Here is an 18,404-nt window from a genome sequence, read left to right on the forward strand (position 1 = left end):
TACTCTCTTCTCTTACCCGTGTTCCTGCCATGTAAGATGCCTGCTCCTGCTTTGTCTTCTGCCATGATTGTAAGTTTCCTGAGTCCTCCCCAGAAACCAAGCAGATACTTCCATGTTTCCTTTATAGCTTGCAGAACCATGAGAAAATTAAATTTTTTTTTAGTTAAATAAATTTCCCAGTCTCAGGTATTTCTTTATAGCAATGCGAGAATGGCCTAAGAGAGCAGGTAAGTTAGTCTTTTGACTTATACAATAGAAAAAAAGCCTACATTAAGAGTTTTTAGTAGTAGGTGGTGATGTGATTAACAAATAGACCAAAAAATTCTCTAAAATATAATTATTCACATTTTCTTATAATAAATATTATACAATTATATATGTACATGTAGTAAATATAATTATTCATTCTTGATTATTCATTTTCTGAATTAAAAGCTCTGATTACTGTTTGTTAATAATATACCAAAAACAACTATAGAAGGCAGTGTTCAACTTACTATATTACTTAATCTCTTCCATATGTTTGATGTGTTTTTATACAATTATGACCACTAAGGCACAAACAAGTCTAATAAATTAGTTAATCAAATTATATTCTATGAAGCCCCAAAATTCTTCTGAAGTGCTTTGGCTTCTCTATAGTGAGGCCATGGAAGTAAATGGGAACTTCTAGCTCCTCATTCTACTTCAACCAGATCTCCAGTTTCCTTTGTTTTATATGTTAATTCAATGTTAAATATTGTTCATACACAGTACATCTAAGCCAGAAAATAAAATTTTTTGAAAGCTATTAATCAAATCCCACTCATTGAAAGAGATTAAGAAGTTTGGAGGAGTGTGCGGGTTGATAAACTACTTACTGGGTACTATACCCACTACCTGGGTCCAATATCCCATGTAAAAATTCAACACATGTACCTCCCTGTATCTAAAATAAAAGCTAAAATTTAAAAAATTATAAAGTTAAAAATTGTTTAAAAAATCGATGTTCTTAAATAGTTGGGAGGATATTAAAATAATGCTTATATCTTAGCTTTCACAACTATTTTTAGATGGCTTTCAGTTTTAAAATCACATGCCAAAAATATCTGGGAGGGACTACCTTGTATCCATGGGGGGAAATAAACCCTTTTCTGGTATTAAAAATATATGTAGTAAATTTAGAAAATAAACTTGTGGTTGAAAAATGAAAGGAAAAAAAAAAAGAAGTTGAGTTTATAAGAAACCTTAAGTTGTTTGCTTAAGGTCTCACAATGTAGAATTGGAACCAAAACTGAAAAAAGAGGGTTTTTAACTCTCAGTTGATTTTATCTTTTTCAGGTCACAAGTTTTATACATGTATCTTTCTCTGCATTAGTGCATTGTAGATTATTACAGTAAAAGCCCAAGTTGATCATATCTGCCTATACACAGGTTTTGTATAGTCTCCCTTTCCTCATTGACCTGGTTGTGGCCACGTGACTTGCTTTGGACAAAGGATCATTTAGGAATGGGAAAGAGGCAGATATTTGATAGCTTCTTTTACATTAATCTCTTTTTTGCTGCTGGTAATTCTTATATACTCTATGAAAAATGATTGGGCTCATCTCATACAGGATTAGAATGCTCAAGGACAGAATTCCCAGCAGAGATCCAAAGACCACAGTCAGTACCCAGGATATATACAGGTCAAAATATCCAGGTAGTACCATGTGGAGATGATAAGCTGTCCCAAATGAGCTCAGGCCACAGAATTATGAGCAAATGAATGGTTGTTGCTTTAAATCACTAAGTTTTTGGGTAGTTTGTTATGCAGTTGTAGCTGAACAAAACAATGGTATTGATCTTTTGTTCCAACTATGACCTATTCTAGGATCTGAACATAGTATATTTTTATGGGTTATTTGAAAAACTGTAGATAGCACTGATTTCTTACAATAACCAAAGTTAAATCAAATGATGTAGTCTTTACTTCAAGAAATTCTTTCTTTATGTTTCTTTATTTTCTTCAGTAATTGTAATTTTTCAGTAAATTTACATATATTCAGTTATCTTTAAATATAGAATCCTGACAGTTGCCACACTTGTAAGGAAAAGATACAGGTTAACTACATCTAAATTGAGTAGGGATGAAAGGGACAGATCCAGATAGTCCCTAACATTTGTTATGGCCAAGTCAAGAGTTCAAATGGAAGCCCACATAACATATGTCTACATTTTAAAAACTTACAAATCAAACCAACACATTTCAAAATAGAATACATTCTATTATTCTATGTAAAATACATTTTAACAAATCTAACTTTATAAGAACCTTGAAGACCAAGTTTGAATTTAGAATTTTTGGACTCCTCAGAGTTTTGCACTAGAAAATGACAGCACAGGGTAGCTGGGTGCTATTCAGGTGCCCACACCATTCTCTTCTGTCTTTCAACTCTAACACGCACTCTAATGGTTCTTATGTTTAAACATGTGGATATGTCAGCCCACACACTTACTCTTGGTCTATACCCTCCTAATAGTGACCTCTTAGTTACTGCACAGTTCTAGGAGTCTTCTACCAGGAGGACTGACCTAGGGAAGAGTCTTGTGAAAGCACTGTAAACAGGATCAAGGAACTATGGATTGTGAATTATAATGTCTCATGAACTTGAACCATGGGTGGTGCTGGGATCTATATAGATCTGCCCCATTGGACCCATGTATTTCTTGCATGTGCAGAGAGGCAATGCCAGAGGAGGATCAGAGTAAGGCCCTAGAAAGCATGAGACCAGGACAGGAACCTCTGTATCCTGGGACTTAGGGCACGTGTTAAGCTGGGTAATTCCAACAGCAGACTCTGAGATCTGGTCTTGAGAGCAAGTAGTTTGAGAGGTGATCTCAAAGCATAGGTAGGGGAGTGGGAGACTGCAAAGAGAAGAAACCAATTCCGGGGGTTTTAATGAACAGGTTATCATCGCAGGCAATTGGGGCTCAGTCCCACTGGGGGCCTCTGGAAATTGGTGTCAAATTCGCCTCAGAGTTCTTCTAACCAAAGGGCAAGAAAACAGGTTTTTTTATTCGTTTGTTATTTACCAATTTTGATCAATTTTTGGTTTGGTACTGCTCCTGCAGGCTTTTACTACCACATCTGGATGATCTATGTGAGAACTGAGTACCATTCTTTGTTTAGAGAGAACTTTCTAAGGAGGAAGTCACAGGTATCCATAAATCCATGCCCTTTAAGGCATACTTAAAGGGGACATGTCAAGGCATGGACAGCATTTGCTACAGTCCAGAATTGGAAATAAGTTTAAGAAAACATGTCCCATTATGATATGATGGCACAATGTGTCCAGTAAAATTTCCAGATTTCTGAAGATCAAAATGGTTTCTACCTCTGCTAGTTTACATCTGACGGGGACCCAAATACTGTCAATTAAATATCTTAACCCAGAAGTTTTAAAATCTCTTATTTGTAATATATATCACCCCTATTTATGTTTCTGATACAACTTAATAAAATTATTTTGGATATTTAAAAATGAAACAGATATTGATTTATAAATACATCATCAAAATTAAAACTATAATTTCCACAAATTCCACTATTCTAATGGGTTTCCTTTTGGATTTGTAAGGGAGAGGGGCTGACATTGTGTAGTCCTTAAGGTGCTTGCTCATAAACATTTCATGAGTTGGAAAATGTACACTTAAGAATGTCTTTGGCTTTAACTTTCAGGCTCAGCAATCATTAGTAAATGAACATCTTTTTTGGAAACAGAAATGTATAACATAAAGCTCTTGACAGAAATTTTATACTTGAACTTGTGCGTTGCAATGATTGTGTAGCATTAAAGAGCTAGACGTTTTTTATCGTTGATGAAAACAGTAGATATTCTGCAATTCTCAAAATTTTCTGAACAGTTTAATTCTCATTCAAATAAAATAAATCTAAACGAATAGAATTCTATTTAAATTACATATTCTAAATATTTTTATTTTATTCTGTTCATCCAAGAAACAAAATAAGTTCTCTTTATGCCTGTTATTAAAACAACAAATAATTTTCCATGCTGATTTGTTCTATTGAAATTGCCACAACCCAAATACCTCTCTCAGGATAAAACTAGTCGATTAACAACAGATAATAAAATGTGCCTGAAGTCCTTTTTGCCAAGAAAAAAATGTATTCTAAAATTAGGTTTATACTTGACTAGGATGGAACAAAAATAACATTCTGAGAGCCTTTGAGATTAGTAACTGTTTTTTCCTCAGACCAGCTGATGCTCTTGGACTTGTTGATGTAATACAAATTTCAAATGTTATCCATTATCAGCATGTTTTAATATGTACTATTAAATGTAACATTATACATTATATATACTGTATTACATATAGCAACATAGACATGGAATATATGCTATATAATAATTAATGTAAGGTATAATATATAACATTACATAATGTATACTTTATAACACACACACATAAACTCTTGTTTGATAAAGGATTTAGGGTAGTTAATGTTCTTGTGTATAATGCTCTTGTGTATAAATGTTCTTGCATATCTTGGCATATAAATTTCATTGTATTTGAAAACAACGTGCCACCTTTCACATTTGAAGTGTTCACTGCAAAAGAATTAAAATTATAGCCATTTAATGTCATAATATGTGTCTGGTCCATTGATTGATATGCTTGATTTGTTTTCTTGGTTTCAGAGAACTTCCTTCCACAGAATTAGGCGTCAGACGTTTTTAAAATCATTTGTTGTTCGTTGACTATTTAAATATTTTGGCATTAACCATGAAATTTGTATTATGTTCTTATACTGCCTTCTACTTTCGGGTTGCCAAATTTTTATAACTATTTTCTCACTTTATGGAAGCTAAGAAAATGGTGACCTTCAGAGAAAAAGTGGTGTTGCCCGAAAGGAAAGAATGAGACTAGATAGCTCACCTAGCATAGGAAGTAAAATTAGCTATTAACTTAAGATAAATATTATAACAGGGTGTTATGAGAAGTGTTAATTACACATGCCCCTTTCTGGTTCCATTGGTTATTAACTATGAAAAAATTATTTCTATCTGCTAGCCAAGTTGCAAATTATTTTGATTGCTGTGAGACAGAGCACCTCTAAGTCATAGAAATGTGGCAGACAGTAAAGCCCATCTAATATTGCATATATTTCCTTATATCTCAGCCCCCTTTCAAGTAGGTAGAGTCACATAGCTTGGTCTTGCCAGTTAAATGTAATGTGCATATTGATTTTGAGCTGAAAACTGAAAAGTCTTTGAGCAAACTTCCAGCCATTCCTTTTCCCCTGACCTCTCAGCCAAAGAACAGAGATGTTTGTTATGGTACAACTGCAAGATGGTAGTATCTTTCACAGTAGGGAGTCCTGAGTGACTTTGAGGAGCAGACTGTTCTCTGACCAGTTCAGTATATATACTCTAATTGATAAATAAGCTTGCATGGTAAGCCCTGGAGATTTAGAGGTAGTGTGTTATCCCAGCGAAACCTATTTTAGGTTACGCAGTACAATTTAATATAATAATATTAAATATTGCTTACTAAGATGAATTTTAGGTTTTATAGGATTTTAAATGAACTGTTTTAAAATTATTTTGATAGCTTCAGATGGATCTGTACCACTTCCTTTGCAATTTCTTCCTCTCCATCCTGGACGCTATCCTTGTAAAATTTTATTGAAATCAAGGTATGATGTGCGTGCCTATTATGTTGAAGGTATTGTGAATGAAGAACAACCAGAGGCCAAATTTGAGTTTGAAACACCAGCATTTGAAGCCCTTACTCAGAATATTCCAATAGTATGTATAAACTTTTTTGGTACCTTTCTTTATTCATACTGCCACTGTGTCAAAGTCCTCCAGATGTCTCATCTTGAACTGTTACAAATTTCTGATCGTCATATCTGCTGTCAATTATTTCTTCATATTTATGTCAGAATCTCTTCCTAAATATAAATGTTATTCTGTTACTCATCTCATCAATCACTTCTGCTGGATCTTTTTGCTTAAAACAATTAACTCCAATGTCCTTAATGTATCATTAAATTCATTCTTGCTTCACAAAGCAGAGTTATGGACTCTCAGGTCATTCTACTCTAATTTCTGTTGTGATCTAATACTTGGTTAAGATGGGTTCAGAGGCACTGAGAGCAACGACTGGCTGTAGCTTGGCTACTTATTAGCCAGAGTGACAATATAGTGTAAAAGAAGGTAAGGTAATTGTAAAGAACTTTGGCTTTTTAGAGGGATAAATTGCCTTTTTTGGTTTATTTGTTTGTCTAATTATTAAAGACATGACAAAAGTCAATCTGAAGCACAAAATTTTGTTCTGACGAGATATATAATCTTTGCTATGTGAGCAATCTGCCAGTTAGAATGCCTGTTATTACCTCGAATTAGGAGTAAAGTGTGTCCTCTAAGGCCATTTTATCATTTTAGTGGCAATTAGTAAGTGAGACAAAGGGAAATTTCTTTAGATATTGAATAATCCTTTGATAGATCAATTAGGCAGTGCTCTTATGTGACATAGAAAGAACATATAGTCATCATTATGCCTTATGTTTATATTTTTGATATTTATTCTTAACAAATATGACTCTCCAATAGTGATTCCTAGGAAATACAATTAAAAATACAATATATAATGTTATAAAAAACACCAAGAATTCATATGTAATTCAATTTCATCAATATCATCCCTCTAATATTTTTGTACCTTTTTCATGCTTTAGAAAAATCAAACAAACGATAAACGGACATTTCAAGTTACTATAGAAGGAGAATGGTTTTATGGACCTATTGATTTACATGTTGGACCAGGTGAAATTGTGCAGTATCCTCTCACATTCAAACCTATTTTTGAATGTGTCATTACGGTATGAACTCATTGATATTTTCCCCAGTATTAATTAATAGTATCATTAGTCAGTAAACTAATGTATGACATTAGTCTTTTAATTGATAGTACAACTTCCTAGCAGAAAAGTTAATATTTTCCATGTATTTGACTATTTTTACTTAAAACTTTAATACATGTTTTAATATGAAGCATAAACATCATGAACATAACAATATTTTTGTCTGTGAATACTAGCATTCAAATTAATTTTATACAACATGCTGAACAAAGTAAGATAATTACTTTTCCTTCCTGTTCATTAAATAAATTGGTATATCAGAAAATACTTTCTTAAGACAATATTTCTTTTACATGGAAGTAGACATGCATATAATTGCTGTGTATGAGAATGCCTATATACATTCTGTAACTTAGAGAGGGTAATGAGAAATAAATGACTTTTCACCAGAAATTTGTCTTTATGTGTTCGGTAGAAGCATTTATTTGTGTATTGAAAAAGTCAATGGCTAACACCTCTCTACAAGCTCATTTTATTAACCAGATACAAGATTAATAAGATAGCAGAGGTTGTTTAACATTTAACTATGACTCCTATAGACCTGAAATGTGTCTGGTTTCTCATAGGGTAAACTTATTCTACAAAATGAAGTAGATGGTATGGAGCACATCTTTGACATAAAAGGGGTTGGAAAAAAACCTTCAGCCTTGGAACACATTACTGTGGAATGTCAAGTGGGGAATGTGACACAAAAACATATAACATTGCCTAATTTGACAAATACTTCCCTAACATTTAAGGTAAGCATTTATTTTTAGTGTGAAAATGTTTTCTTCTGAATATGGTGAATCACATGAACTATAATAATTACAAACAATTTTTTAAACATTTAGTTTTACTTAATCAGATGAAACAATGTCACATAAGATGTTTACAATCCTACCTGTTATTAGTTCAACAGCTTTTAAATATCATTTCAATTATAAAGTTGAATTAGGATGAAATAAGGCTTATATTTATATAACTATGAAGCACATTAAAATCTACTTATTTGAGTCATGTGCTTTTCATTGAAAAAATTGTGCATGATAATAAAAGGTGTTTTCAAAAATATTTACAAACATCTTTTAAAATTTTAATGTGAAATCTGTAGGCAAAACAAAATTTCAGAACTGTAGCCTATCATTTACCAGTGTGAATAATAGTGGAAATATTAAGGAATGCATAATTGTTTACATCCTTTTACTTATTTATTTTTTGTTTTTTGTTTTTTGTTTTTGTTTTTTTTTTGGTCTGTTGCTCAAGTTGGAGGGCAGTGGTATGATCTTGGCTCACTGCAACCTCCACCTCCTGGGTTCAAGTGAATCTTGTGTCTCAGCCTCTCAAGTAGCTGGGATTCTAGGCATGTGCCACCACGCCCAGCTACTTTTTATATTTTTTGTAGAGATGGGGTTCCACCATGTTGGACAGGCTGGTATCAAACACCTGGCCTGAAGTTATCCACCCACCTTCGCCTCCCAAAGTGATTGGATTACAGGCATGAGCCACTGTGCCTGGCCTATATCCTTATTTTTTATGAAGCATTATACTCTTCCATCCTCACTTGGTTTGTTTAAACTAATCTTTAAATAACATTTTCCACTCACTCCTACAATTATCTACAAATAGTTATTTGCTCAATAGGATCCTCAAAAGAAGCTTCAAATATCTACCCATTATAAGTGCCTGAATTCAGTTTTAGAGGGGACTACAGAAGTTTGTAAATTCTCTGGGTTTACTCTTTTTTTTTTGTAACCCTGATAAATATGTGCCTTGGTTTTCCTCTTCTTTCTTTGCTAGATTGCAAATGGAATTAATATTCTAAAGGAAACTCTTATCTTTTCATGTCTGGCTGAAATTTTTCAGTGCCATCTCTTACCTTCAAAATCAAAATCTAGTCCTTTGCCCATTTTTTTATAGGGATATCTGGATTTTAATGTCTGGTTTTTTTTCTTTTGAGTTGTGTTTTCCTTATATTTTATGATATGGTTTGGCTGTATCCCCACCCAAATCTCGTCTTGAATTGTAGCTCCCATAATTCCCATGTGTCATGGGTGGGACCTGGTAGGAGGTAATTGAATCATGTGGACTGGTTTTTCCCATGCTGTCCTCGTGATAATGAATGAGTCTCATGAGATCTGATGGTTTTATAAAGGGAAGTTCCCCTGCACATGTTCTCTCTGGCTTACCACCATGTAAGACATATCTTTTACCTTCCACCATGATAGTGAGGCCTCCCCAGCCACATGGAGCTGTGTGTCCATTAAAAAGATTTTTCTTTATAAAGTACACAGTCTTAGGTGTGTCTTTATCAGCAGCAATACATTTTAACTATTATCCTCATATCACCTATGTAATTTGCAAATATTTTGCCCATTCGTCAGGTTGCCTTTCATTTCATTGATTGTTTCCTTTGCTGTGACCTCTGTGAACTCAAGGCCAGTAACATGTGAAGTTTGACACTGTTGACCTACCTTCTTAATGCTATTCACCCTTTATTTTATATTATTCTACATTTCTTGTTTCCTTGACATTAATTCCTTAACATTGGATTATCAAGTGATAATCAAACCTTGATTATTACTTATCTGGTCCTTTGATTCCTCTAACCTTCTGATTTCAAGTTTCATGCATCAAAAGCATCCTTATTTCTGTATGTAGATAAAGGAAAACTCTTTTAAACAGTTGGTGAGAGTATAAATTAGTACAGCCATTACGATAAACATTATAAAGTTTCTCCCAAAATTAAAAATATAACTATCATATGATTCTGTAATTCCACTGCCCCACTGCTGGGTATATATTGAAAAGAGTTGAAATCTCTATGTCAAAAAATTATCTGCACTTTCATGTTCATTGCGGCATTATTCACAATAGCCAAGATATGGACTGAACCTGTGTCCATCAACAAATGAATGGATAAAGAAAATGTGATAAACACACAATGAAATACTATTCAGTCTTAAAACAGAAGGAAATCCTGTCATTTGTGACATGGATGAACCTGGAGGCCATTATTTGAGTGGAGTAAGCCAGGCACAGAAAAGCAAATACTGCATCATCTCAATTATATGTAGAATCGAAAAAAGTTCAGTTCATGGTAGTGGAGAGTAGAATGGTGGTTATCAGGGGCTGATGAGAGGAGTTGCTGGAAAGATGTGAATCAAAGGACACAAAATTTCAGTTAGATAGAAGAAGTAAGTTGAAGAGAATTATTAGATCTAGTGTACAACATGGTTACGATAATTATAACAACGTATTCTTGAAAAGAGCTGAGAGAATAGATTTTTTTTGTTCACCACAAAAATAATAACTATGTGAGATAATGCATAGATTAATTAGTTTGATTTAGCCATTTCACAATGTATACGTATACCAAAACATCATGTTGTACATTATAAATATATATAATTTCTCATCCATTAAGAGTATGAAAAAGTTTTTAAAAGTATGCTAAATAAAAAAGTCAGTGATAAAAGTCCACATCGTACTGTTTCATTTCATTACTAATAATTGTTCATAATAGGCTCATATGTAGAGACACAAAGTAGATTATTGTTTCCCTGAGCAGTGGGGAGTAGGAAGATATAAGCACCCAGGAAACTGAAAGTTAGGTTTAGCCAAGGTGTGGTCAAATGCTGCTTAAATATTTTTTGTTTGTTTTATTAATACTGATGTAGAAATTTATTGAAATGGTTCATCTCTTTTGTATATCAAACTGCCTAAAGACAATTGTGCATGGTCGATGAGAGCTATTCAGACTTTCTAAGCATCAATGATCTTGATATAAGTAGTAACAGAATATAAGCATTTTTTGTTTTGTAAGAATAATTTCCTTTGTTCCATTTTTAAATAGGTTTGTTCTTAGATTTCTCTTCTACTGGATGTAGAATTTTTCTGTCTTGCTGTTTTTTAAAAAAGTGAATAATTTTATTGGGAGTATTTAAATTAAATTTCAGTTTGTTCTATGCTTTAACTTGTTACAGTAATTTCATGTAGTGTAATGTACTAAAGCATAGAAAAATATTTTATGTTGATACTACATAATTCTTGTTTTTGAATTATCTTTTATAGGTAACTGCAGATCTTCCGATAGTGTGGGGAAATCCACAAATTACCGTATACCCTTATAAAGAAATTCTATACCTGATTAATGTACGCCCTTGGAAACGTGGTATATTGAAAGGTATAAAATCCATTAATAAAATATTAGTCATTTTCCTACTACACTAGGATGGAAATATGATGAGACAAAATAGAAATGCAATTTGTATTTCCTCTTTCTATTAAATGACTCAGAAGAAAATTTAGTTTTACATTTCAGTCATTAGCTTTCTAAATAATCAGGTCTTTGATGCATACATTTTATGTCTAGTGCTGTATTATCTTGGCCATTTCTTCAAACTTATTTGTGAAACAAATTTCTATAAATGAAAATATTTAATTAAGGGTATTTACATTTAAAATGTGATAAATACTTTAAAATAGTTATACCCAATGACATTTTAAGAGAATGTTTATTTACAGGACTGGATATCATAAAAACATTCACATGCAGTTACTTGATACATGAAAAATAAATGAAAGGTTTGATATATGTGAATTTTTTTTCCTTTATCTTCCCTTGTGTGCAATAAAGTATTTATTTATGGAGATTTCCCCAATGGTCCCTGAACAGAACTACTTACATGGGAATAGGAGGGAGAGGTGTTCCTGTTACTTTTTGAAGGGAGAGGAGTAAGAAGTGATAGAAGAGTAATAGCTAGTACTGACGGATTGTGATTCATCAAAGGAATAAGTTGTCCTATTTGAGAGAAAATTAAATTCCCTATGGTAGTTGGATACTGTTGAGGAAATTCTGATAATGTAGGTAAGTGGATACAACTTTAGAAGTGTAGAAAGTATATACATATACACATATTCTTTCTATACTTACGTATGTAGTGGTGTCTACTGCTCCTTAGATGTACTAGCCTTTCATCCCTGCTTACCTCAACAAAGTGTTTGAGGGAAGGGTTTATGTCTGGTATAGAAGTGATAGAGAGCTGCTGCAAAGAAGAAAGTGCAGAGAGCATACTGGATGCCTATGCTATTAAAAAGCAGAAGGGAAATTTCAGAGTGCCAACCACAATGATCCAATTATTACCACTGTAATAGAATTTATGTAGGAGGAAACAGCCGCCCATCCCCACTCCCTGCTTCTAGTGTGCTTAACCTCAAATGCCAACACAGCAAAAATTGTTAGCATCTTCTGAAATCTGCCCCTTGTTTTTGAGATGTTTGGATTTACAAACCCCATTAACAAGTCCTCATTTGATAGGTAGATTTGAGCTATAATGTCTCTAGTCCGAACATTTCAATAAAGTAACATATTTTACTATTTTTTAGGTAATCCATAAGAAGTGAATTGATTTAAAGAAATTTAAATTTTAGTTTTCATTTTAATTGTCACTGACAGTCCTAGTAGTTGGTATATTTTCCTTAATTTTAGAGTTTTAACTAGTCTTTCGTAAAAGGCAGCAAGTCATTCAGAATTGGCGTAGTTTCAATAAAACATAGTCAATTTCAATTTCCTGTTCTATAGAAAGCAGTGAGTTCTACTACTTCTGAGAAGAAGCACATAAGAAACCACAAACGGTGAAACATCATTGAACTCAGAAGGTTTATAACTACCACAAAGCCCCTGGTCTGTGAATCAAACTCTTAAAGTTATTGGAATAGACTTACGAAAAATTAAATAATTAGATTTGGCAAGCCTTTCCTTTCTGTAATCTTTTCTGTTGTTGTTGTAGCAGCTTTTGTGACACCACAATATTTCAATACACATTTTTACTATTCAGATATGGACTATTAACATGTTGGTTTGAAAGAATTTAGAACGTATTTGGTGAAGTTAAATGCAGCTCAGGATACATTGTTAAGTGAGGATGAATTAGGTTAATGTTTCTGGCTATACAAACCATTTTACAGGATTCATAATTTTGAAAAATATTTACAAGACGTGATCACATTAGCTCTTCCCAGGGCCGTGCCTTAGAGTTAAATTAATTGTCCCATTATGCTTTGGAAAAAACAGCCTGTAAAAGCTCTAATTTTTATTGATATTACTATTGGAAGGCTTAAACTATAGATTAAACGGTATAAATACAATTGCTTCTGAACAGCTGCTAATTAATCTGAAGTGATATAAAGAAAACTAGATTATAAAAATTTCACACATATGAGAATTTTCCTGCTTTTGCTGGTTACAGAACTCTCTCCATGTATGTGTGCATGCATGTGTACACACATGTGTGTATGTATCAGATACTTTTTTAAAATTTTGTGTTCATTTTCAATTCTGTTCTTGATTATATAATAATTATTTAATAAAGACCTGTAATTTGGAAAGCCTTAATAAACACAGTAGTTATGAACAAAGCTGACATTCAACTAATTGTGCTTTGCTTATTGAAATATTGTAACAACTGATCTTTTCTTATATGTTGGGATTAATATTTCCTTCCATCAGGCTCCCCAATGCTATGATTAAACTTTAGATATATCAAAGCATACCTTAATTGAGATGATTTACAGATACCAATTTCCACCACCAGATGTGAATTCCTGGGAAGAAGGAGCTACATGGTATTCATATTTAGATATAGTGGTAATATTCAAAATAATTAACAAACCTCTATCCCAACACTGACTAACCAGAAAGGATACCTGATCTAGGTCCTGAGGCATCCTGATATTTTATGTGTTAACACTTGAGTAGCTGCTAAATTGCTGGGAGGTTCCAAGAGTTCTGGGTGAGGGGCTGTGGTGTCTGGACTGGCAAAAGTTATTTGACGGTGGAGCTCAAACAACTGAATATTTGCCAACATATAAGAAAAGATCCGTTGTTACAATATTTCAATAATTATTTAAATTTTTGTAAGTCTATTCCAATAACTTTAAGAGTTTGATTCACAGACCAGGGGCTTTGTGGTAGTTATAAACATTCCGAATTCAACGATGTTTCACAGTTTGTGGTTTCTTATGTGTTTCTTCTCAGAAGTAGTAGAACTCACTGCTTTCTATAGAACAGGAAATTGAAATTGACTATGTTTTATCAAAACTAATTATGCCAATTCTGAATGAATTCCTGCCTTTTACGAAAGACTAGTTAAAACTCTAAAATTGAGGAAAATATACCAACTACTAGGGCTGTCAGTGACAATTAACATTTTTGTGGGTACATAGTAGTTGTATGTATTTGTGGGGTGTATGAGATGTTTTGATAAAGGCATGCATGCAATATGAACTACATCATGGAGAATGGGATATCCATTCTCCCAAGCATCTATTATTTGTGTTACAAACAATCCAATTACAATCTTTTAGTTATTTTAAACTGTACAATTAAGTTATTATTATCTATAGTCACCCTGTTGTGCTATCAGATAGTAGGTCTTATTCATTTCTTCTATTTTTATTGTGCCAATTAACCATTCCTACCTCCCACCAACCCCCCACTACCCTTCCCAGCCTCTGGTAACAGTCCTTCTATTCTCTATCACCATAAATTCAATTGTTTTGATTTTTAGATCCACAAATAAGTAAGAAAATGCAGTGTTTGTCTTTCTGTGCCTGGCTTATTTCACTTAACGTAACAATCTCCAGTTGTATATATGTTATTACAAATGACAGGATCTCATTCTTTTTTATGGCTAAATCATACTCCATTGTGTATATGTACACGTTTTCTTTATGTATTCATCTGTTGATGTACACTTAGGTTGCTTCCAAGTCTGAAATATTGTGAACAGTGCTGCAACAAACATGGGGGTATAGCTATCTCTTTGATATATTGATTTCCTTTCTTAGGGGTATATACTCAGCGGTGGGATTACTGGATCATACGGTATATCTATTTTTCATTTTTTAAGGAACCTCTAAACTGTTCTTCACAATGGTTGTACTAATTTATATTCCCAACAGTATATGAGGGTTCCCCTTTCTCCACATCCTCGCCAGCATTTGTTATTGCCTGCCTTTTGAATATAAGCCATGTTGCCCGGAGTGAGATGATATCTCATTGTAGTTTTGATTTGCATTTCTCTGATGATCAATAATGTTGAGAACTTTTTTACATGCCTGTTTGCCATTTATATGTCTTTTGAGATGTATTTATTCAAATATTTCTCCCATTTTTATCAGATTATTAGTTTTTTTATAGAGTTGTTTGAGTTTCTTATATATTCTGGTCATTAATCCCTTGTCTGATGTGTAGTTTGCAAATGTGTTCTCCCATTCTGTGAATTGTCACTTCACTTTGTTGATAAGTTTCTTTTACTGTGCAGAATATTTTTAATTTGCCATTGTCTTCTGGCCTATAAAATTTCCACTGAAATGTCTGCTGTCAGACACATAGGAGCTCCATTGTATGTTATTTTTTTCTCTTCTCCTGCTGCTTTTAGGATCCTTCCTTTATCCTTGACCTTTGGGAGTTTGATTATTAAATGCCTTGAGATAGTCTTCTTTGAGTTAAAACTGCTTGGTTTCTATAATATTCTTGAATGTGGATAGTCATATCTTTCTCTAGGTTTGGGAAGTTCTCCATTTTTTCCTTTGAATAAACTTTCTACCCATAGTTCTTTGTTTACCTTCCCTTTAAGGCCAATAACTATCTTTCCAAAGGCAGAGGAGCCCCACCCTGTAGCTAAAACCGCTGCAGGCCATGAGGAATACTGCCAAATGACAGTCAATGTTCCTTTAAAGCCCAAGGACTCTCAAGTCAGCTTGTGGTGAATGCTGCCTGACCTGGGACTCACCCTTCAGGGCAGTGGGCTCTCCTCTTGCCCAGGGCAGATCCAGAAACGTCATCCAGTAGACAAGTCCTGAAATGAAGGACGCCAAGAGCCCCTGTGGCCATGCTGGTACCTAAGGTGCAAGATGATGTCCCTTTTACTTTTCGCTCTATTTTTCTCAAGCAGCCACCCTGTAGCCACCACAACTGGTGATGTGCTGAGTCTCACCTGAAGCCAGCAAGTCTCAGAGGCTCACCCAAGGCCCTTGATGTAGCACCTGGGTATTACTGCTGGTTATTCAGGGCCCAAGGACTCTTCAGTTAGCGTGTGACAAATGCTGCCAGGACTGTGTGCTTCCCTCCAATGTATCTGGTTCCCTTCTGACCAAGTGTGTGTCTGGAAATGTCGTCTGCGAGCTAGGGCCTAGAATGGAGTCCTCACAACATTGACTAATGCCTTATCCTGCTGTGGCTGAGCTGCTATCCAAAATGCAAGACAAAGTCCTCCCCAGTCTTCCCTCTCCTTTCCTCAAGGGGAAGGAAGGGGTCTCTTCTGGAGCTACCGGCTATGCAGCCTGGGGTTAGGACTTCGGTGATGCCAGCTCTCCCTCACCCAGTTGGTGTCTCAGTAGGTCATGTACACCCCCTAGTCCATTGTCTCTGGGCTAGATCTAGGGTTCGGTTAAGGATTGCAGTCTTTATAGCCTATACTGTCTTTCCAGTTTATTTATAGACACAGCACAGTTTAGCCCTTAGTTGCAAGGTTTGTAGGAACTCAAGTTCAGACCACTGGGATTGACAATTCCACTCTAGCTAGGGCTGGTTTAAATGCTCCCGCTGTGGGTGGTCATCAGCTGATTTTGGTCTGGTTTTCCTTTCTGCTCTCACAGAAAAGCACTGAGTTAAATGCCCCACAATTGCTGTGCTTTTCCTCCTCCAGCACCCAGAGATGCTCTCTGCTCACTGCCACCATTGCTGTGGGGTGGGTGAGGGGTGGCATTGGAGATTCAAGACTATTTTTTTTTCTGTTTCTTCAATGCCTCTTTCACAAATATAATGCAAGGTACTATGAGGGCACACCTGATTTTTGGTTTTTATGAAGGTATTTTTTCTGTGCCGATAAGTGTTAAAATGATGTTGTTGCAGGGGAGATAATCAGTGGAGCCTTCTATTCTGCCATCTTGCTCCATCTCTCCCACCTTTGGCTTTCTTCTTTTTGCTTAGGATTGCTTTGACTATTTGGGCACTTTTTTGACTCCATATGAACTTTTAAATAATTTTTATTTCTAATTCTGTGAAAAATGTTGTTGATAGTTTCACAGAAATAACATTGGATCTGTAAATTTCTTTGGAACATTTGGCCATTTTAATAAGACTGATTCTTCCTATGCATGAGCATGGAATGTTTTTTCATTTGTGATGTCCTGTGATTTCTTTCAGCAGTGTTTTGTAATTCTCATTGTAGTCATTTTTCACCTCCTTGGTAAGCTGTATTTCTAGGCAGTTTATACTTTTTGTGCCTTTTATAGAAAGGACTCTGTTCTTGATTTGGCCCTGAATTAGGACATTTTCCATGTGTAGAAATGCTACTGATTTTTGTGCATTGGTTTTGTATCCTGAAAATTTACTGAAGTCATTTATCAGTTCTGGAAGCCTTCTGGTGGTGTCTGTGAGTTTTCTGAGTATAGAATCATATTGTCTGTGAAGAGATTGTTTGACATCCTCTCTTCTGATTTGAATGCCCTTTATTTCTTTATCTTGTTTGATTGCTCTGGCTAGGACTTCCAGTATTGTGTTGAAGAGGAGTAGTGTGAGTGGACGTCCTTTTCTTGTTCCAATTCTCAAGGTGGATATTTCCAACTTTTGCCCATTCAGTATGATATTGACTATAGATTTGTTGTACGTGGTTTTATTATTTTGAGGTTTGTTCCTTCGGTGAGAAATTTGTTGAGGGTTTTGAATGTGAAGTGATGATGAATTTTATTGAAGGTCTTTTCTTTGTCTCTTATATCTTGATGTGCTTTCTTGCCCTCTAGATTTTGAATTCTATGTCTGACATTTCAGCCATTTCAATCTGGTTAAGAACCATTTCTGGGAAGATAGTGTGAATTTTTTTTTTTTTTTTTTTTTTTTGGAGGCAAAAAGATATTGTGACTTTTAGAGTTTCCAGAGTTCTGTGCTGGTTCTTTCCATCTGTGAGGGCTGATGTTCCTTTATCATTTGAAATTGCTGTCATTTGGATGGGCTTTATATTTTTATGGTCATTATTGCCCTTGAAGGTGTGACTGTGGTGCAAGTTGTGTATAGTTGAATGACTCAGTTTCTGGATGCTTTCAGAGGGCCAGTGCTTAATTCCACATTGCTGGGCTATGTGCTCTATCCATAGAGTGGCTGGTACTGGGTCCATAGCTTTGTCCACTGTTCCCTTGAGGTTAAGCCCCAACTTGGATGGAGGAGCTGAGGCACTACCAGATTATTGGCAACAGCACTCCATAGGGAATGGTGGGGGCACGGTGGGTATAAATGCTCCAGTGGGGGTAGTGGCAGCACTATGGGTAAGAATTACTCTGGTGGGGACTTGGGGGTGCCACAGGTGAGAGTCTCTCCAGCAGGGATGCCATGGGTGGGATGCACTCGGGCTGGGTTGATGGTGGCACCACTGGTGGGACACAGTGTGACAGGGGTGGCAGAGTGCTACAGGTGACACCAGAAGGAAGTACTTGGAGAGGTAGGGGGCCATGG

The 18,404-nt window shown here is 34.9% G+C and overlaps 1 protein-coding gene across 1 annotated transcript in view; it reads left to right on the forward strand.

Moving 5' to 3' along the window:
• Positions 1–18,404, forward strand: part of CFAP47 (cilia and flagella associated protein 47) — a 427,534-nt gene that overhangs the window by 265,148 nt on the left and 143,982 nt on the right. Inside the window, exons 46-49 of the mRNA XM_015127166.3 lie at positions 5,596–5,792; positions 6,725–6,868; positions 7,477–7,650; positions 10,964–11,075. Of these exons, the coding sequence (XP_014982652.3) occupies positions 5,596–5,792; positions 6,725–6,868; positions 7,477–7,650; positions 10,964–11,075 (627 nt within the window). The remainder of the gene's footprint in view (positions 1–5,595; positions 5,793–6,724; positions 6,869–7,476; positions 7,651–10,963; positions 11,076–18,404) is intronic.

This window comes from Macaca mulatta, chromosome X (assembly GCF_049350105.2).
Source record: "Macaca mulatta isolate MMU2019108-1 chromosome X, T2T-MMU8v2.0, whole genome shotgun sequence".
Classification (NCBI taxonomy): Eukaryota; Metazoa; Chordata; class Mammalia; order Primates; family Cercopithecidae; genus Macaca; species Macaca mulatta.